The 22,468-nt window shown below is 41.6% G+C and overlaps 1 protein-coding gene across 2 annotated transcripts in view; it reads left to right on the forward strand.

The window, feature by feature from the left end:
- Nucleotides 1–669: 669 nt before the first annotated feature.
- Nucleotides 670–22,468, forward strand: part of LOC124152647 (phenylacetaldehyde reductase-like) — a 37,816-nt gene continuing 16,017 nt past the window's right edge. For both annotated transcript variants that reach the window (XM_046525652.2, XM_046525653.2), the window contains exon 1: nucleotides 670–809. In XM_046525652.2, the coding sequence (XP_046381608.1) occupies nucleotides 785–809 (25 nt within the window). In that variant the 5' untranslated portion in view covers nucleotides 670–784. The remainder of the gene's footprint in view (nucleotides 810–22,468) is intronic.

Here is a 22,468-nt window from a genome sequence, read left to right on the forward strand (position 1 = left end):
TGTTACCTGAAATAAACAATACGTAAATGTAACTGGAAGGGATATAGACAGTAATATCATAGGACATTTCGGTGGCCCATCTCCTTGTTTTCATAGGCCCATTTCTGTCTGAATATCCCCCGTTATAGTGTAGTGTACCTCTCTATAACAACACGACCACAGCTGCCTGTCCCAATTTACATAATGACTCGTTGACAAACATATAATAGTGATAATTATCCTGATTAGTTTTGACTTTTTTAAAACTCTGCAGCTCTAAGTATGTCATTGTGGAATCTGCATAGCTGTTGATATCATCAATCATACTTACCATAGTTGGGCAATAACTAAAGAACTTTCTCGCCATAGTTCAAATACCATCGAGGTTTACCCAGAGTTAGGGAATTGCCCCTGCATCTATTTAACGAGTCAGGAACCTATTCGCAAACTGATGCGTAAAATCAAGTTAAAATATTTGTTTAAAATGGTTTGTTTGTCCCCAGTTTGAACAAATGTAAATATTTATGCAGAGAAAAAAGTCGCGTCTTAACTATAGGATAACATTCAGAAGTGGCAAATAATAATGGATGACACGACATTAAGTCAATCAATTATCATTTGTTTTCACGTGGAATTGTGTCAGCAGCATTCCAGTCATTGTTAAACATCATAGGATAGTACACTTGTAAGACTGAAAGCGCACGAGCTCTCGTGTGACCGCATTACAAGTTCGGGGTGTGTCCCGCCGGAGATCCAGCCTCGTCTTCGTGTATCTAGGTCACATGATCCCGGCACGAGGAAAGAGATGGCGGCTGCAAACGATTCTCCATGTAAGTAGCGTCTTTATCCCAGCAGTTTCTATTCTGTTGAACATATCATGATTTCAGAGTGTAGATTTAGTCTTCTGTATCTTCTCTAACCACGTGGCAAAAGAGGTAAATTTTCTCTCACGTGTAAAGAAGTTAAAGGGAAATCCGCATTTGACAGATTGTCGGCGGCGCACGTTTGTTTATTATAAATAGCATGCATATTGTCTGCCGGTCTAAGCTGAATTATAATATCACGTAACCGTATGTGTCGGGTTTTTATGTGAAAGGTACGATGAAAATCCACTTTTAATTTGAAAGTGGTTAGGATATTTGTGGATAAAATCTCCAGTTTGGTCATTTTCTACATTTGCATAATTTGACAGGCGCATTGAGTAATCGTGCAGTAATAATGGATTCAGCGGCTACATGCATTAACTTAGAGCGAGATGTCTGGAAAGTACGATGTAGTCATAGCTGGCAGAAAAATTGAAATAATAACCTTTTCGCATTTATTTGAGTTAAAGATGTCGGAAACGAAGGTTTCCAGACAATGTGCGCTTTTGCAGACGATGAAAATTTCCGTGAATTGTTGAGCCGAAAGTGAGTCATGGGTCGGCGCTGTGTCATTATATTATAATTATTTGTAACATCATCGCTATTAACTGATTACGTACATCATGCTTGCATCTGGTCCAGAAGATGCTATTTCTTTTTCAGCTTAGATGATAAATCATTTAACAGGTGTAAGACATGTGAAAACGCTTACAAAGGGGTCAAAGTCGGGATTCGGGTCTTCCTGAAAATTTTGACAGATGGTCTTTCGTCTTGTGTCACAAACTCATTGTGCGTGTTAAAAAGCGATTCCTAGATTTTCAATAGCTTTCTAGCGCCACTCGATGTTGACAAATTTGGTTATTTTGTGAGGTAGGGTTTACTTGGGGACACCCTAGCATCGTCCACTGTTTGACATACAGCGGAGGAGCAAACAGAAGCTGAGAAATGGTATTTCACAAGCCTTTGTCTCGCTTCATCGATAGGGCTTTGTCCAGCGATTGCGTGCCCAGACCCTCTCGCTCCTTCATAACCCCCTCTCTCTTGTTTATTGCTAATAGGGGGTGTAGTTTTAGAGCCAGCAAGCCTGGAAACCCCGGTGTCATTGTTGGGGGTCATCACTCCGTTGTGTATGACTTGTCAAATTCAACCTGGCATTGCCAGTATCTAGTTTCTCCTGTTGCCTAGGCTACGAGAGCCTGTGGTTTCTCTCCAGTGGTTGAGTATGAGAGTCACAGTTGCGATCTACACTGAGATAAAGTTCATGGGATGTTTGGAATAGTTGGATTGCAGTGAGGCCCAGGGGTCCCAGTGTGCAGGGATTGGCATGGGGGATGAAAACTGACACTCCACTGCATACAGTGCTGGGGCTAATTCTTTGGAGTGTCACAACTTGAAGTTATATATGTTGGTGAAAAATAGTGTAGAAACTAACATTTCAAGAATATTATTATTCAATGTCATTATGAAAAGAAACAAAATGATACCTTTACAACAGCATGAAACTTTTGCAGTAATTTTAAGAATGTGAAGTTTTAATGAAATGTTAACTTGCAAACATAGTGTCACCTTTTTACAAAGACCACTGGTTATTTTGAATCATGTTATTCATTTAGGTAAAGAAATGTCAAGTAGCAGTTTAACCACAATTGACTATGGTATTCGCTGTATTGGGTATAAACTAGACTGATGACCATGTACCTGGTATTGTTGGAGGGGTGTGATTAGACAGGGTGAGTTGTATGGTGTAGGGTGACAGCAGAGGAGCCTGTCCCCGCCAGGTAGTTGACAGCCACCTCCACAGTGAAATGCGTGACTCATGAGTCATTGACATATGCCATATTAACAATGCTGATGCATCACCAACATTGCTCACTGGCTGTGCAGGTTGTGTTGATCACAGTATAATCTAGATATGCCAGTAGTTTTGAATGTGTTGATTAAATTCTATTGCTTCATACAAGGAAATGAAAGGAGGAAAACTGCCTGCACTATGTAAAACATGCGGCAGTTTTCAGTATAACACTGCATTTTTTTTTTATCTCAATCAACAGATTTAATTACTATGTTGTGTGGTATATCAACAATTCCTAATGCCATGTATGGGTGTAACATTAGATTTCATACCACTTGCATTGCTGCACATGTTTAGCTGTTGATAAAACTACAACAATGTTTAAACTTGCAATAGTGTGCTGTGCAAGCATGAAGCAAAGAGTTAATGTGTATTACAATGTTGATGAAGTAACTCTTTTTTATACACTGAACGATTTTGTAAGTTACAAAGACTATGGTATATTTTTTTTTATACTGTCAATAGTTGTGTTTTCATGGTAGTCTGTGTTGGTTGGTTTTTTGTTTAACGCCACACTCAGCAATATTCCAGCTATATGACGGCGGTCTGTAAATAATCCAGTCTGGACCAGACAATCCAGTGATTAATATAATGAGCATCAATCCACGCATAGGGGTCGATGACATGCATCAACCAAGTCAGCGAGCCTGACCACCCGATCCCGTAAGTCACCTTTTACGACAAGCATGGGTTGCTGAAGACCTATTCTACCCCGAATCTTCACGGGGTTTGGTAGTCTGTGTATTGGGGGCAGTAATTATTATGTTTCTTTTCTGTCGGCAGTAGCTTCAAAAGCATGTTTCTAAAACTACATTAATAAAATGTTAATATGCATCTACTGTACTTATTAGCAGGGCTCATTTAGTTTGCTTAACTATAAGATAAGATAAGATAATATTTATTGCAGAAATGTTCCATTACGGGACAGATGCAATTTTAAAAGACAAGACATTATGATTCATATTTACATATATACAGACATACATAATTTACATTCCTGTAGACACATACAAAAACAAAATAATCAATATTACATATTTGATGATATTTTTATACATAAACTGTCAACGGTTGATTATGAAGGGGTATTTATTGTTTGAAATTATAGATATGGAAACAAATGCAGTTGGTATTGACTGCTTCATTATTTGACAGGATGTAGTGAAATAATTTATCTTCATGACTGTGGACATTTACATTTACATTTTGTCTGGATAATTTTTCAAAGAGTATATTTCTTTCTTGAGTGTGTTTAATACAGTGAAGTAGGTAGTGTTTTTCGTCAATAATGGTTGAACATGTAGAGCATAGCCTCTGATGTAGTGGGGTTGGTGGCTTTGTATGTCTTCCAAGTTCAATATTTAATTTATGGTTACTTAAAATTAGTTTAGAAAAGTGAACCCGATATTTTTTTACCTTACAGTGACTGAGATAGGGTTCTAATTTTATTTCATTTTTAACTTCCTATATGTCCTAAATTGTTTCCTGTGCCTCTTTTTGCATTTACATCTTGAAGAGGGAGTTGAATTTAGATTTGATTGTCTCTTTGAATATTGGTGATAGGAAAGCTGAAGGACTCAAATTGTGTTTTCCTAAGAAAAGATTTAGCTGGTAAACCCATCCCAATCGTTTTTTCACCAAATATGTACTTTCTGTAAAAGCGTTCTGAAGTATTATGTTTTGGGAAGAACATACATGGTGATAAAAATTTGCTATTTTGCTATTATATTAACTCAAACATACAAGCTGTTGCTGATGGTATGAAAGGTCAGAATAGGCCCCTAGTACCCAATATTTGTCATAATGGCTGAGGAAGATGAATTGTGTGGTTGCAGTGTTTGTGCTGATTGATTGTGTCATCATATCCTGATGGTGGCTTTGTCTAACCTAGATTAGTTACAGACTGCCATGATAGATAAACCTGCAATATTCTTGTGTTTGACTTCACACAACATTCACACACTCCCTTACTCAAAGCTCACATGCCAATAAGTTACAACCACAACCATTAATATTTGTTTTGCTCCTTTGGGAATATGGGTAGAAATAGATCCCATCAACCTTTTCTTGTCTTAAGGGGCTACAAATTGATTGGGTGGTCAGGCTTGGTTGATTGTGTGTCATTGTACCCTGACTATGAGGGAAGTTGCTTACAATAACAATCACTGGATTGTCTGGTCCCGACCACTGTCATACGGCTGGAATATTGCTATGTGCGGAATCAGGCAACAAACAAAACATTGTCCTTTCCTCCAAGGTGCATCAGAGCTATTTCAATATATCAGCAACATATTTGCCTCGTATACAACTTAAATGTTATTGAAAGTGGTTATGTTTTCATTGATTAAATTAAAAGAAATAATCAAACTTAGTTGTGGGTACCCTTTGTCTGCACCAAAAGTTATGAGCCTTCAAAATTTATGTCAGTCCGCTACCCTGAGCCAACAAAAATATGCCAGGAACAAGTCAAAATCCAATAATGGTTGTCCTCACACACGCATACCCACATGCACGCACACACACACTGCCGAAATTTGCATCCACTACACACTATACCATTTCATTACTTTACACGACCCTCAAAGTGCTGGTAAGGACCTTGAAAATATTTGTTGAAAGGACCCTAGTCTTGAAGATCAAGGTTGTACTCTGTGCTCATGAGCATGCCTGGCTTACATCCACACCTTGTATCATGGTGTATGGTGCATGTATCTCTCCATAAACTATTGTAATGTGATAGCTGAGCGAGGGCTTGATATAGGCTTGCTACTGTTGCTCAGATAAAGAATGAATCAACTTAGCTGGCAAGATGAGGTTTATTTGGTTCATGAGTCATTTAATTTCAAGTTTGGAAACTCCTGTTCCAAATATTTGAAATATGTGTATGACTGGTATGATAAGCAGCTGATGCCCTAATCATGTGCTAGCAGGTAATAAGATGATGTCATGTTGTATGAAACACAACTTCAAGTGATGTATTGTTATCGGGAGTGATTGTGTCCGTTATATCAGTATGGGGAGACATGTGCTGTTGTCTGCTTCAGATACATACGTACATCTTGTCAATCACCGATTGTGATCTTGAAAACTCTCGTGCAGTAGTAGTTAGTACTTACTGAATCCGCTAGGTCATATTGATATCATGAGCAGGATACGAGATAGCTACACGATAAAGCGCAAAGAATGATAAAGAACCAAACTTGGTTTATTTCATGATGAACATTGTTCTATCATAACGCCATTTCTGGAGATCCAACATGCGCACGCCACTTGATGAAGTCGTGTATTAGACGACGTTATTCTTGAGAGGGAAGTGTCTAGTAAGTTGTTCCCCAGAGATGTAGCTGTGCAATGCAGAAAAAACACGATGGCCGAACGATCACATAAAAAGGCAGGAGAGAAAAGGGATAGGTAATCGACGTGAGGATTGTGAGAATGTGCGGAAAATACCCACCTGTGCATAAAATGGACTTGTCCAACATTGCCGAGGTCAAATTCTATTGAAGGGGATCATTGTTTAAATACAGGTAAATATTTTTAAAGCTTGTACATTATATCATCATCCTTAAAGAGGGAGTAAATAATGTTAATATATCATATAAGAAATAAACGACTCGTGGTTGTTGTTTATCGTACAACAAAACACTGCAAGGAGTAGTGTTTTCCCTGTAGTGTTTTCTTGTATGGTAATTAACATCCACTTATCCGCTTATTTGCTTATTTCTTAAATAGTGTTTATAGGAATATAGTGTATATGGGATTATAATGTATATGGGAATATACATGTAGTGTTTATAATTGAATATTGTGTATATAGGAATATAGTGTGTAATGGGATATAGTGTGTATAGGAATACATTGTGGATAGGAACAGTGTTTATAGGGATATAGTGTGTGGAGGAATATGGTGTGTATAGGAATACATTGTGGAGAGGAACAGTGTTTATAGGAATGTAGTGTGTGGAGGAATATGGTGTGTATAGGAATACAGTGTGGATAGGAACAGTGTTTATAGGGATATAGTGTGGAGGAATATGGTGTGTATAGGAATACAGTGTGGATAGGAACAGTGTTTATAGGAATGTAGTGTGTGGAGGAATATGGTGTGTATAGGAATACAGTGTGGATAGGAACAGTGTTTATAGGGATATAGTGTGGAGGAATATGGTGTGTATAGGAATACAGTGTGGATAGGAACAGTGTTTATAGGAATGTAGTGTGTGGAGGAATATGGTGTGTATAGGAATACAGTGTGGATAGGGACAGTGTGTTGAGGAATATGGTATGTAACGGAATATAGTGTATATAGGAATATAGTGTATATGTGAATATATAGTGTAATGGAAAATAGTGTGTATAAGAATATAGTTTATATGGACGTATAGTGTGTATAGGAATATAGTGTGCAGAGGAATACATTGCGGATAGCAACAGTGTGTAGAGGAATATGGTGTGTATATGAATACAGTGTGGATAGGGACAGTGTGTAGAGGAATATGGTTTGTATATGAATACAGTGTGGATAGGGGCAGTGTGTAAAGGAATATGGTTTGTACGTGAATACAGTGTGGATAGGGGCAGTGTGTAGAGGAATATGGTTTGTATATGAATACAGTGTGGATAGGGGCAGTGTGTAGAGGAATATGGTGTGTATATGAATACAGTGTGGATAGGGGCAGTGTGTAGAGGAATATGGTTTGTATATGAATACAGTGTGGATAGGGGCAGTGTGTAGAGGAATATGGTGTGTATATGAATACAGTGTGGATAGGGGCAGTGTGTAGAGGAATATGGTGTGTATATGAATACAGTGTGGATAGGGACAGTGTGTAGAGGAATATGGTTTGTATATGAATACAGTGTGGATAGGGGCAGTGTGTATATGAACATGGTGTGTATATGAATACAGTGTGGATAGGGGCAGTGTGTAGAGGAATATGGTTTGCACATGATTACAGTGTGGATAGGGGCAGTGTGTAGAGGAATATGGTGTGTATATGAATACAGTGTGGATAGGGGCAGTGTGTAGAGGAATATGGTTTGTATATGAATACAGTGTGGATAGGGGCAGTGTGTATATGAACATGGTGTGTATATGAATACAGTGTGGATAGGGACAGTGTGTAGAGGAATATGGTTTGTATATGAATACAGTGTGGATAGGGACAGGGTAGACATGGTGGAGAAATATGGTGTGTAAAGGAATTCATTGTGGATAGAAACAGTGTGTAGAGGAATATGGTGTGTAAAAGAATATAGGAATTTAGTGTGTAGAGGCATATGGTGTGTATAGGAATACAGTGTGGATAGGAATAAAAAATGCCTATCAAGGACCTTCCACTTTTTCTTCGTAGAGTTGTTTTTGGAAAGAGTCATTTGTCTTATGGTTGTTTTTGGAAAGAGTCCTTTGTCTTTGGGAAAGATGGGTGGAATAAGAAATTGACAAGATATTAGTCTGGTTACTGGGGAATAGCGAGGAACCTAAAACCACTCGTCTTGGGAGGATGTATGGGAACTGCCAGAATCCTAGATTTAATTCCACGCTAGTATTTTAATTTTAAAGAGTGACCACGTAATTTATATCTGTTCCAGGGCTTAATTGTTACTGACCTCCAGTATAGAATGTTGTAGGTTTATGTAGCCACAGTTCATATGTTGAGAAAATCACATACATCACATAAATCAAAGAGACAAGTTTATCATTCATCGGAAACATGTATTCTATTAAGATACAATCTTTCAATATGCAATACAATGTTGTTATTTAGACATCCTAATTATGTGTATTGATTGAGTGAATGTGCATAAAGATAACTGTTCTGATCTGGGATAGCCCTTGAGGACTGGCCTGCTAATAGTAATACTCTGGGTACAGTTTAATCCAATGACAGCTGATGGAGGACGTAGTGGTTAGGGAGGCCTGATATTGCTGGCCTTTATGAATTATTGATGTCAGAGATGGAAACTGTGTGAGCTTATTCCATTGTTTAGTGTCTTAAACATCCAGACTAACAGTTGGGCCAGATGGTAGAGGATTATATTTTGGGTGGTGTTAGTTCAGGCAGCCATGTGATTCACTGTGAAGGAGTGATCCATAGTGTTTGGCTTGCTTCTTCTTGTGGCACTTGTAGTTGCCTGTCACATTGCTGCTATATCCCAGCATTTACATATGGGGAAGGCTACCGATAGAGGGACCACATGGGCGGTTTTGAGTAAAGAGTGGATTAATAATCTACAATGTCATCCCTTCAAAATAAAAAAAACTGAATATCTTTAAAACTGAAAGTGTAGTGCCTTGTCAAAGAATGGTATGATTAGAATTTGAGAAATCTGTTTAATGGAGAAAACGTGTGCTGACATTGTTGTGTTTTCTTTTTACTGTATGACAATAATTTTGAGGAAGTTACCCTGTGCTCATCTACATATATCTTGTTATTAGCAAAGGTATAACCTTGCTATATAGAAAAAGTATAACATTGCTCAAACAATGCATGCATGTGTAATACTGGAAGTGCTCCCTTTATACCAAAGACAGTCAGGTTTGTATAAAACGTAATCGCCAAACATGTATCATTGACAGAAACCACAGGTATCCGGTATAAAAATTGTGATATTTTGAATGATTATTGAAGAGAAACTATCTATACAACAAAATTGTATTTTTTTATACAGACAAGGATGCCAGAGACAAATTTAAATCTAAATTTAATTTAGAAGAACGTTTATTATAAAATTAAGCATAACTGTCTTTATTTTGGACAATAATTGACAATACATTCCCTTTCTCAACATACAAACACAAAAATACTGTTTTCTAGTGTATTCTTCATATTCCAATGTTGCGTCCCATGAGCCTCCACCGGCAGCTTGGCCAGACCTTATGTGGGGCAGTAAGAAACACATCGCGATCCCTGTTATGCTGTGAGGAAGGATGAAAGGTGCCTGATAAAGTGAAACTTTGCTTTCCCTGCGTGTTCTGTGGTACCTTTATGATATCGCATATTTTTACATACTGTTTAAATTTTAGCTGATTCCTCCTAAACGGTGATCGACCACGGGATCCCTTTGCCAGTTGTCTTCCCCATATTACTTTTGTGTTTCATTTATGCTGTCATTTCATAATCTATATTTTTGATAAGACTTTTTCCTCTTCATATAATATTCTGAATTGTTAAAACATTTATTACATTAATACTCTTTATCACAAAACCTTGTTAATGATACCATACTATATCACAGGAACACAAGTAACAAAGAATATTTGAGATAGGAAATTTGTATCAAGTGATTTGTGTTACACCACAAACACTAATACTGTCAGCAATTTCATTGTCGCCAATAAGTGTAGTGTGAAAATTGATAGTATGAACAATATTCCATGTTATCATGGTGTTGTGACATAATCAACACCATCCACACTATGACCGCCTTATCCCAGGTTTGGCCAGTCAAGCTTTTGACACTGGATAGTGATGATATGATAACATATAACAAAACCCTTAATAAAGGCAAATGTCTATTTTTGACACCTTAACACTTGGGCAGCTTGACAAGGAGGTGGTGCCAATATCTGATGCTGTCTTTGGTCATGTGTCAGCCAGGAGAACATCAGTACAGTACACTACATTTAGTACGAACACGCTTATAACAAACTGACGAATATAACAAACTGTTTTTTGGTCATGTTTATTTGCTGGTTATGTTTGGTCATGTTTATTTCCACGGTTATGATGAAGTACAATTAGTGGTCCCTTTTAGTTCATTATAACCGTAGTTTACTGTACTTGGTCACACATTATAAACCCAACATGTGGAATGCTACCAATTTGTGGATGCTCACATTTATATGTAGCAGGTTGTTATTGAATGCAGATAATAAAATTCAAAAGTTATATCTTGGGCATATCAGGTATCCTACTGCTGAGAATATTAATGGGATACACTTAATAGCTTCAATAATGCCATGACATTCTTTGATGCCATTCATTTCAGTTTCTGAAAATAACAGGAATGTGTCAATGTATTGGTGATTGCAATATATTTTGCCAGAAACAATGTATTTCAATATGACACAGACATATCAAAAGGATTTGTTTTATGCATATACACATTACATTTCTTGTTCGATCCATGTCACCAGTGTAAGGCTCGAGATCTACACTTTGTCATTTATTCCTGTCATTTATGCCTGAACTAAAATGTTAAAATTCCTAATTCCTTATTCCTATTACTATGATTCCTGATGCTTCTGGCTAATATGTTTAGCCTAAGGTGACTTGTATTTAAGTTGTTAACAATTCATCATGAAATACCTCTGAACTTTGGAGCATTTCCATTGTGAACCATAGAACGCTTCTCCTGTTTGCCTGGAACTTGAAGCTGTATGACTGTGTTAACTATGCACAACATTGACATACATTTTATTTCACTGCCACTCCTTCTACCAGTAAATGATTCGGGCCTGCAGTTCATTGCAGCTTCAGAGGCGTCAGATAGTTCATCATTTGGGCCATGTTTCCAGTGATGATGGACTTCCTGTGCCAAGTGTCCACCTTAATCTGGCCCTGGTGCCATCAACTGACACATGACCTTCAGCTTGTGTGCGAGTGTAATGTATATGTGCAACATGCTGTTGTCCTATAGATACAGTACATAATCACTTGCTGCAGTATTTTTGCCGTCCTACATGTCCTATCGACCCTTGAAGATCCAGGGTAGAATATGTGTTCAGCAACCCATGCTTGCTGTAAAAGGCGACTATGATTGTCGTATGAGGTGACTATCCTGATCGGGTGTCAGGCTCGCTGACTTGGTTGATTCATGTCATCGATCCCAATTGCTTGGATCGATGTTCATGATGTCAATCACTTGATGGTCTGGTCCAGACTCGATTATTTACTGACCACCTTCATATAGCTGGAATATTTTTGAATATGATGTTAAACAACAAACAAAACATGTCCTATCTGTTGGCGATAGAGATACAGTAGAAGTGTTCAGAAAGAGGTAGGGGCAGTGGGGTAGCCTAGTGGTTAAAGCATTGACTCGACACGCCGAAAGGCCCAGGTTCAATTCCCCACAGGGGTACATTGTGTGAAGGCCATTTCTGGTGTGATATTGCTGGAATATTGCTAAAAGCGGCATAAGCTCACTCACTCACTCACTCACTCACTCACTCACTCACTCACTCACTCACTCACCTTTACCGGTGATGTTAATCATTGTTTGCTGATGTGGGAGAGTAGTTTGGAGTAGCTATGTGATCCTCTGAAGTTATAAATCCTGCTGAGTATCTATGGAATGTGTTAAGGATTGACTGTGTATTTTTTTTGGTTCATTGAGGTATGAATGATGTGCAAACTGTATGAATCAGCGTAGCGGATTCTTACAAAAGTTTGCACAATGTTATCTCAATGAACTGAAGAATATACACAGTCAATACTTATAATTAAATTCGACAATGTAAAACATGTTTTATCTACAGTTGTATATATCAAAACAGACAAAAATGGCAAGATTGATAAACATTCCAGGTGTAGGAATACATACTGTGGCGTGACATGAATCAGGTGATCGTTTAATTTATGCACATAACTTGACACACCGAGAGAGTAGGATCAAAACAATGTTATTGGACCTGTCAATTAAGGCAAGAGGCGAAAAGAACTGCAACAGTCAGACTGTAACGAATTGGAAGAAATTTGTCCGGGAGAAGGCGGCTGTTTCAAATAACATGGTCAGTTACCACCAGATTCAAACATTACTTACCTGATTACGGTAAAACACAGTAGGAAAAATGCTATTCAGAAATGAAACCCAAAGACATGAAAGTTGAACTGAGGCGAGCGGGAAAAAAACAGGGGAGCAAGCCTGCACGTTTGCTGTTTCATTCATTCTTGGCCTTCGGTTTCAAAGGGTAGTTTGGAATATGAATATGCATGAAAGTCGCTAAATGTCCTGTGCATGACGGTACACATGAGTAGAAAGGGAATTCCCTCGACTGTAATATTGGGATTCCACAGTAATAAAAGTAGTGCGCCTTGGTGGGCGTGGCTTAATTTTTACATTCATTGGGAAATGAATGCAATAACACGTGACCAATTCAGCTAATCAGAATACAGGAACTTCAATGAACACAACGAAAATTTAATTATTTGATGATAAGCATGATAGTGAAGGTTTTGTGTTTAGAATCCTGTTTTATGAGGAAATATTTCTGCTGTGTTTTAAGTGTTTTTAGTTACATATGTTGCCAGTTGCTGATTGCCATATCAATGTCACTAGATCATGTTTCCTGATTATATTGACAATTGATTAGGGTGGAATATTTAGAGATCGAATTACTGTTTGTCACACCTGCCATGCCTGTGACACTAGTAGGTAATAGGTTAATACAGTGTAACACTGTGTAATGTGATGCTTGCCAGTACACCCTGTGGGACACTCTCCGTGGAGCAATTGTAGCATGAACAAGATCATTACTCCAAAACTTATGTCACAGATTCACAACAATTGTCAACATATGCCCCAGTGATATCACTGAATTGTATGCCACAGAAAATGCTGCATTATCATACCTCAATGTCAGAATGATGAGATCTGATTGGTCCACGTGATCTTGATAAAATAGTGTGTATCCTGCCTTAGAGGGGAATAAAGTTCTCAGCGGGAAAATAAATCTCTTATACCCGCCACGAGCATGTCAGGCTGCACACAGATTTCTGAGAGGCAGAATAAATACCCGTCTGCAAAGCAAAAAGCTGCACGCTTTTTATGAGTCAATGGAAGTCACATGACATAGTGCATGCTTTCCTCAGCTCATTCAAACAGCTGTTTTCTATCAATTGTGAACTTGGTTGAATTCTTTTACAATGTAGCAGGATCACGAGGGATACTACAACTTCTATTGTATTCGATGCCACAGTCATATCATTTCTTTGTATACCCCAGTGATATCACTGCATTGTTGGTGCCTGCAGTACACGTAGTCTGTCACTTGTGGACACACACATCAGTACTCAGATGCCGATGGCATTCCACACAAAGTATAAGCATCTGTTTGTTTCAGGCAGCAATTCAAGCAGTCATTATATTACTTCTGTTGCTGTGCCTGGCATACAAACAAAGTTGTACAGATATGTCATTCATAAGATAACATGCAGACCTCTCCATATGTTGTGTATTGTTTGGCTGTATTTATGGACTGTTTAAGGTACGGGTTGTTGTCAGTGTGAGTGTTGAGGCTGACAGCAGACAAGTGATACCAGGGTGTGGAATGTAGCAGCGTTCCAAGATGGACCTCACCTGTGACATTCTTATGTTAATGAACACATTCCTTTTCTAAGTAATGTTATGAATGTCTTACCTGATGCAGTATATCTTGTCCTTGATAAAGCTCATTGTAGATATTGATTCCTCAGGTAACTATTGAAAAACATTTACTGTGCACAGAAATTTATCATAAAGTTAAGCGAGTATTTCTTTTGTTTATTTACTTAATTACCTACCTGTTGATGAAAGGTATGAGCTATGAGATCTCTTCAAGTAACTTTCATATCAGTCATTTTAATCTGATCTGACAGAGATGTCCACTTTCTGCCCATGTTAAGTGTACTGTCTTGTGATTTGAGTCAGCGGTGAATGGAAATGTGTCATTGAATTTGGTTTTTGTGGTGCATTATACTGATATGTTGGTTGGTTTGTTGTTTTATGCCCCACTCAGCAATATTCCAGCTGTATGACGTCAGTCTGTAAATAATCGAGTCTGGACCAGACAATCCAGTGATTGACATCGTGAGCATCGATCCACGCAATTGGGATCGATGACAGCAAGCCTGACCACCCGATTCCGTTAGTCGCTTCTTACGACAAGCATAGTCGCCTTATGGCAAGCATGAAGAGCTATTCTACCCTGGATCTTCATGCGTCGCTTTGTACATGTCAGAAATCAGGGCTTGATTGAGCTATATAAAAAATGCACAATAATTTCACTTGGCAATTTTTTATTCAAACTTGGAAATTGTTACTGATATTTGCTTCAAACTTCAGGACATATTTGGCATCTGAGCAAGTCTAGATAAATCCATGATATGATACTGTTTGCAGTAGAGGATTGATAATAGGTCAAGCTTATTGTAAACATGGACTGCCTCCGTGGTCCAGTGGTAGAGTGTCTGCCCGGAGAGCGGAAGGTCCGGGGTTCGATCCCCGCCAGCGTCATACCAAAAGACGTTAAAAGATGGTACTTGTTGTTACCCTGTCTGGCGCTCGGCATTAAGGGGCTAAAACAAGGACTGGTCGGCTCGGAGTCAGTGTACTGTGTCTGAGTGGGGTATTCATGTTAAACTGCGGCATGGTATCTCAGTGAGCTAGCACTATAAATCGGCATCAGTCCGGACTAGTACAAGCAGCCACACACACACACACACACGTGCATGCACGTCGCTATATAAGTGCAATAATCTTGGACGCGACGTTAAAACCAATTTCACCTCACCTATTGTAAACATGGCGAAGAAGAGACAAAATCGTTATGTTCAATTAATCACTGTTCACTGGTGTTGGAAGGGAAAACATCACCTGGTTAGAACATTAATCTATTCCGATAGTGGTACTGTTTGGAGTAGTCATTTGTTGGTAGTCATTTGTCTTGATAATTATTTGTTTGCAAAGTAAACATCATTTTCTGTGCTGTAGATTTTCTAGATCTTGTAATTAATGGGTTAGTATGGTTAGTAAGATGTAACATTTCTCATGTCTAGAATTCCTAAAGGTCAATGAAATTATGATGGTCTGCGTCAGACTGGCAGGGTCGGTCAGGTTAATGGAACCATGCTATTTTTAAAGACTTGTCCAAGGGAAACTACATGATTGTATGGTTTAACCCAGCATCCTTTACAGATGTATTGCTGTCAAATTTATGATTGTATGGCAAAGTAATTGAGCAATAGTTTTTAAAAACTTTTTTCAGCCAGTTAATAATTGGCATTAGACAATAAGTATAAGTAGCTAGTTCCTTCACAGTCGGGGCCAATCCTGCACAGGAAAGAAAACACTTGCATCTAACAGTGTCTAATAAGGAAGATAAACCTTGCACACAATACTAGGCTCTGACAGCCCCTTGTGATAAAAGTGTCGGCTTGTTTTTCATTTGATGCCTCAAGATAAACATGGTGAAGTCAAGTAGTTGAATAATTAGCTCACATTACACAGTTCATATACTTTAGTCTAGTCTGTTCCAACATCAAAGTAGCATTCGTGGCAACATGCTGTGAGAGTGACAATACATTGGTTTGTAGTCAGTGGTGTGAAGGTCACAGTCCAGTCCATGTACTCTGGGCTGCCCTTCATCTATCATGTATTAGTGTGTAGAGTTTGAAACAAACTTAATGAGGAACATCGATAGCTCTGTACAACTTCTGATCCTGTTGTGAACTAAGGTCTGTTTGCAACCAGTGTCACCGTCTTAATGCTAATCTGCACAAGGATTGTATAGCTTCAGTTGACCCTTTCAGGCTGTCAAAATTAATTGGATGTTATGTCTTTTGAATAAGCCTGAACCAAACAATATATGCTTTCAACCAACTCACGCGCCCATTCACATATCTTCAGACACAGGTGACACTTTCCTGCAAGTTGACAACTTCTACCACGCAGCTGACACTCCACTGACGGGGTCACAATATGCTCCCACACAGGTGATATTCTACCGGCAGGGTCACAATATGCTCCCACACAGGTGACACTCTACCGAGGGGGTCATAATATGCTCCCACACAGGTGACACTCTACCGAGGGGGTCATAATATGCTCCCACACAGGTGACACTCTACCGAGGGGGTCATAATATGCTCCCACACAGGTGACACTCTACTGGCATGGTCACAATATGCTCCCACACAGGTGACACTCTACCGAGGGGGTCATAATATGCTCCCACACAGGTGACACTCTACCGAGGGTGTCATAATATGCTCCCACACAGGTGACACTCTAGCGACGGGGTCATAATATGCTCCCACACAGGTGACACTCTAGCGACGAGGTCACAATATCCTCCCACACAGGTGATGCTCTACTGGCAGGGTCACAATATGCTCCGAAACAGGTGATGCTTTACAGGCAGGGGGGTCAGGGGTGGTATCACAATATGCTCCGACACGGATAAGGTTGTTTCTTGTACATTAGCTGTTCCAGAAATCCTGGGTGCGTTGTGTAGAAAATGAATTTTGATCTCAAGGCTTGAATAAAACATATAGTAGATTACCATGACAACGTATCTTATAATGCAGGTATGTTGGCATCCTGCCTGGCATGCCCTGTCCTGGACATAGATTGACTGCAAATCACATTACGACATGTGAAAGCTCTCCAAAATTGCTGTAACGCCATTGATTTCCTCTGGATAACATCCCCTTGGCAACAAATCACGGCTTTTCTGGTGTGACTACCTTTCCAAATTGAGTGCGTATTTTCCCCCATGGGCATATTGTACGTTGGGCTTGCAAAGCAGCTTCATGCATATTGTACTGCAGACCTCTGCCCACGTGAAAGACCAACACAAGCTGTGTCTTTTATCTTGGTTGTGGATTAAGGTGCATCAGCTCTAAAAGCTGATGTGATGACCATGTCTTACCATAATGTGATTGATAATGTCACATATATTGATCATTATTGCTGTCAGGTACATCATTAATGGCTCATGATGGTTCTGGGGAAACCTGTAACATTCGATTAAACAAGGGTGGAATGCAGAGGTCTTTGCTGTTCATGCTCTGGAAGTGAAGTTCATTAATAAAGATATTTCTGATTACTTCTGATGAGCAAATGGACCTTTTGCTTTGTATATAGTTATGACTTTAAAATGTTGCCAGAGGCAATGCATATTTTTAATATGTTTAATTATTGCTTTCATGTCCTGGTATGGATGTGGATGGTGAATGAGTAGTGTGAGTCCATGTTTGAGTCGTGGTGCCTGCACTCCTCCCTCCTCATGTGATGCTGATGTCAGAGAGATGGGCCTTAGCTGGCTGGTATTGATTGATCTATTGGCGATATGGTCTGTCTGAGCATGTGCGGCCTGGTCCTTGGGTGTGCAGGTGTTAAAGAGGACGCGGTGACATGCTTCAGGCCGCTTGTGTCACCGGGTTCATCAGCTCACTGATGCAACCAACATCAGGCAGCTTGTGTCACCGGGTTCATCAGCTCACTGATGCAACCAACATCAGGCCGCTTGTGTCACCGGGTTCATCAGCTCACTGATGCAACCAACATCAGGCCGCTTGTGTCACCGGGTTCATCAGCTCACTGATGCAACCAACATCAGGCAGCTTGTGTCACTGGGTTCATCAGCTCACTGATGCAACCAACATCAGGCAGCTTGTGTCACCGGGTTCATCAGCTCACTGATGCAACCAACATCAGGCCGCTTGTGTCACCGGGTTCATCAGCTCACTGATGCAACCAACATCAGGCAGCTTGTGTCACTGGGTTCATCAGCTCACTGATGCAACCAACATCAGGCAGCTTGTGTCACCGGGTTCATCAGCTCACTGATGCAACCAACATCAGGCCGCTTGTGTCACCGGGTTCATCAGCTCACTGATGCAACCAACATCAGGCAGCTTGTGTCACTGGGTTCATCAGCTCACTGATGCAACCAACATCAGGCAGCTTGTGTCACTGGGTTCATCAGCTCACTGATGCAACCAACATCAGGCAGCTTGTGTCACCGGGTTCATCAGCTCACTGATGCAACCAACATCAGGCAGCTTGTGTCACCGGGTTCATCGGCTCACTGATGCAACCAACATCAGGCCGCTTGTGTCACCGGGTTCATCAGCTCACTGATGCAACCAACATCAGGCAGCTTGTGTCACCAGGTTCATCAGCTCACTGATGCAACCAACATCAGGCCGCTTGTGTCACCGGGTTCATCGGCTCACTGATGCAACCAACATCAGGCCGCTTGTGTCACCGGGTTCATCAGCTCACTGATGCAACCAACATCAGGCAGCTTGTGTCACCGGGTTCATCAGCTCACTGATGCAACCAACATCAGGCCGCTTGTGTCACCGGGTTCATCAGCTCACTGATGCAACCAACATCAGGCAGCTTGTGTCACCGGGTTCATCAGCTCACTGATGCAACCAGCATCAGGCAGCTTGTGTCACCGGGTTCATCAGCTCACTGATGCAACCAACATCAGGCAGCTTGTGTCACCGGGTTCATCAGCTCACTGATGCAACCAGCATCAGGCAGCTTGTGTTCCATCAATAATCTCAGGCCCCATGGAGGAAGTAGGGCTTGAAAAGAAATGTACAACATCAAGGTAATGTTAAGATATTGTAATGTAATGGAAATACAGATTTTTGAATAAAGAGACTGCTTTGCATTTTTATGCTCAGTCCATCCCGTATGTCTGGGGATTTAATCATTGCGATCTTTCAAAGTTTCTCTGGTCTGTGTGTATTGAATGTTATTGTTCTTTGCTAAAAAATGCGCACAGTAACATTTGTGTTTTTAGTACACTGATACAGCTAATTGTGGTATTATACTAAGACATCTGAACTTCAATAACAGAATTCAATATTTCTCTATCATGTTGGTATTCTTAATATGATATATTATTAGCTAACTAGGTCATAGGCACATTAAACTATTTTACTCACATACTGTTAAAACAAAAAGCAGCAGGGTTAAAAGTAAAACAGTATTTCATTGATTGTAGTTTCAATTTTTAGAACTTTACCTCAGAAATCTTGTTATATCCATGATCGACATGATCAGTACAGTTTACAAAGAGTGTTTTGAACAGATATGTAGAAAAATGATGTCGTCGTGTATTCTGGACTGTGATGTGCTGATTTACTTAGGGGACCGCTGGCCCTGTACGAAAATAATATTCTTGAGTCCTTCAATGGGATGTCCATATCTGGTGTCCTGTGTAGTGATATTACTGGAATGTTGGTAACAGCAACGTAAAACCAAACCCACTCGCTCATTACGATGCTCTCTTTCTTGAATAGAGGAATGAGTAAGAGTTATTTTATGCAATATCTTGCAAATGACACAATTTTTCTCACGAGTTTTTTCCCCTTAGTCATTTTAACACCGACTGCTAAATAATGTTCTCAATACTGTCAAGTTTTTTAAGGTTAAAGCAGCAGGGGGTCCAACAACAGCATGTAGGTAGCGGAAGGGCCGACAGCAGTATGTAGGTAGCAGCAGGGCCAACAGCAGCACGTAGGTAGCAGCAGGGTCCAACAACAGCATGTAGGTAGCAGCAGGGCCAACAACAGCATGTATGTAGCAGCAGGGCCAACAGCAGCACGTAGGTAGCAGCAGGGTCCAACAACAGCACGTAGGTAGCAGCAGGGTCCAACAACTGCATGTATGTAGCAGCAGGGCCAACAGCAGCATGTAGGTAGCAGCAGGGGTCCAACAGCAGCATGTAGGTAGCAGCAGGGCCAACAGCAGCATGTAGGTAGCAGCAGGGCCAACAACAGCACGTAGGTAGCAGCAGGGCCAACAACAGCATGTAGGTAGCAGCAGGGCCAACAACAGCATGTAGGTAGCAGCAGGGCCAACAGCAGCATGTAGGTAGCAGCAGGGGGTCCAATAACAGCATGTAGGTAGCAGCAGGGCCAACAGCAGCATGTAGGTAGCAACAGGGGGTCCAACAACAGCATGTAGGTAGCAGCAGGGTCAACAGCAGCATGGAGGTAGCAGCAGGGGTCCAACAACAGCACATAGATAGCAGCAGGGCCAACAATAGCATGTATGTAGCAGCAGGGCCAACAGCAGCACATAGGTAGCAGCAGGGTCCAACGGCAGCATGTAGGTAGCAGCAGGGGGTCCAATAACAGCATGTAGGTAGCAGCAGGGCCAACAGCAGCACGTAGGTAGCAACAGGGGGTCCAATAACAGCATGTAGGTAGCAGCATGTAGGTAGCAGTAGGGCCAACAGCAGCATGTAGGTAGCAACAGGGGGTCCAACAACAGCATGTAGGTAGCAGCAGGGTCAACAGCAGCACGTAGGTAGCAGCAGGGTCCAACAACAGCACGTAGGTAGCAGCAGGGCCAACAATAGCATGTATGTAGCAGCAGGGCCAACAACAGCACGTAGGTAGCAGCAGGGCCAACAGCAGCATGTAGGTAGCAGCAGGGCCAACAACAGCATGTAGGTAGCAGCAGGGCCAACAACAGCATGTAGGTAGCAGCAGGGCCAACAGCAGCATGTAGGTAGCAGCAGGGGGTCCAATAACAGCATGTAGGTAGCAGCATGTAGGTAGCAGCAGGGCCAACAGCAGCATGGAGGTAGCAACAGGGGGTCCAACAACAGCATGTAGGTAGCAGCAGGGTCAACAGCAGCATGGAGGTAGCAGCAGGGGTCCAACAACAGCACATAGGTAGCAGCAGGGCCAACAGCAGCATGTATGTAGCAGCAGGGCCAACAATAGCATGTATGTAGCAGCAGGGCCAACAGCAGCATGTATGTAGCAGCAGGGCCAACAACAGCATGTATGTAGCAGCAGGGCCAACAACAGCACGTAGGTAGCAGCAGGGCCAACAGCAGCATGTAGGTAGCAGCAGGGCCAACAGCAGCACGTAGGTAGCAGCAGGGTCCAACAACAGCACGTAGGTAGCAGCAGGGCCAACAACTGCATGTAGGTAGCAGCAGGGGTCCAACAGCAGCATGTAGGTAGCAGCAGGGGTCCAACAGCAGCATGTAGGTAGCAGCAGGGCCAACAGCAGCACATAGGTAGCAGCAGGGTCCAACAACAGCATGTAGGTAGCAGCAGGGGGTCCAACAATAGCATGTAGGTAGCAGCAGGGCCAACAGCAGCACGTAGGTAGCAGCAGGGTCCAACAACAGCACGTAGGTAGCAGCAGGGCCAACAATAGCATGTATGTAGCAGCAGGGCCAACAACAGCACGTAGGTAGCAGCAGGGCCAACAGCAGCATGTAGGTAGCAGCAGGGCCAACAACAGCATGTAGGTAGCAGCAGGGCCAACAACAGCATGTAGGTAGCAGCAGGGCCAACAGCAGCATGTAGGTAGCAGCAGGGGGTCCAATAACAGCATGTAGGTAGCAGCATGTAGGTAGCAGCAGGGCCAACAGCAGCATGGAGGTAGCAACAGGGGGTCCAACAACAGCATGTAGGTAGCAGCAGGGTCAACAGCAGCATGGAGGTAGCAGCAGGGGTCCAACAACAGCACATAGGTAGCAGCAGGGCCAACAGCAGCATGTATGTAGCAGCAGGGCCAACAATAGCATGTATGTAGCAGCAGGGCCAACAGCAGCATGTATGTAGCAGCAGGGCCAACAACAGCATGTATGTAGCAGCAGGGCCAACAACAGCACGTAGGTAGCAGCAGGGCCAACAGCAGCATGTAGGTAGCAGCAGGGCCAACAGCAGCACGTAGGTAGCAGCAGGGTCCAACAACAGCACGTAGGTAGCAGCAGGGCCAACAACTGCATGTAGGTAGCAGCAGGGGTCCAACAGCAGCATGTAGGTAGCAGCAGGGGTCCAACAGCAGCATGTAGGTAGCAGCAGGGCCAACAGCAGCACATAGGTAGCAGCAGGGTCCAACAACAGCATGTAGGTAGCAGCAGGGGGTCCAACAATAGCATGTAGGTAGCAGCAGGGCCAACAGCAGCACGTAGGTAGCAGCAGGGTCCAACAACAGCACGTAGGTAGCAGCAGGGCCAACAATAGCATGTATGTAGCAGCAGGGCCAACAACAGCACGTAGGTAGCAGCAGGGCCAAC

This window comes from Haliotis rufescens, unplaced genomic scaffold (assembly GCF_023055435.1).
Source record: "Haliotis rufescens isolate VD_foot unplaced genomic scaffold, xgHalRufe1.0.p SCAF_9, whole genome shotgun sequence".
NCBI lineage: Eukaryota > Metazoa > Mollusca > Gastropoda > Lepetellida > Haliotidae > Haliotis > Haliotis rufescens.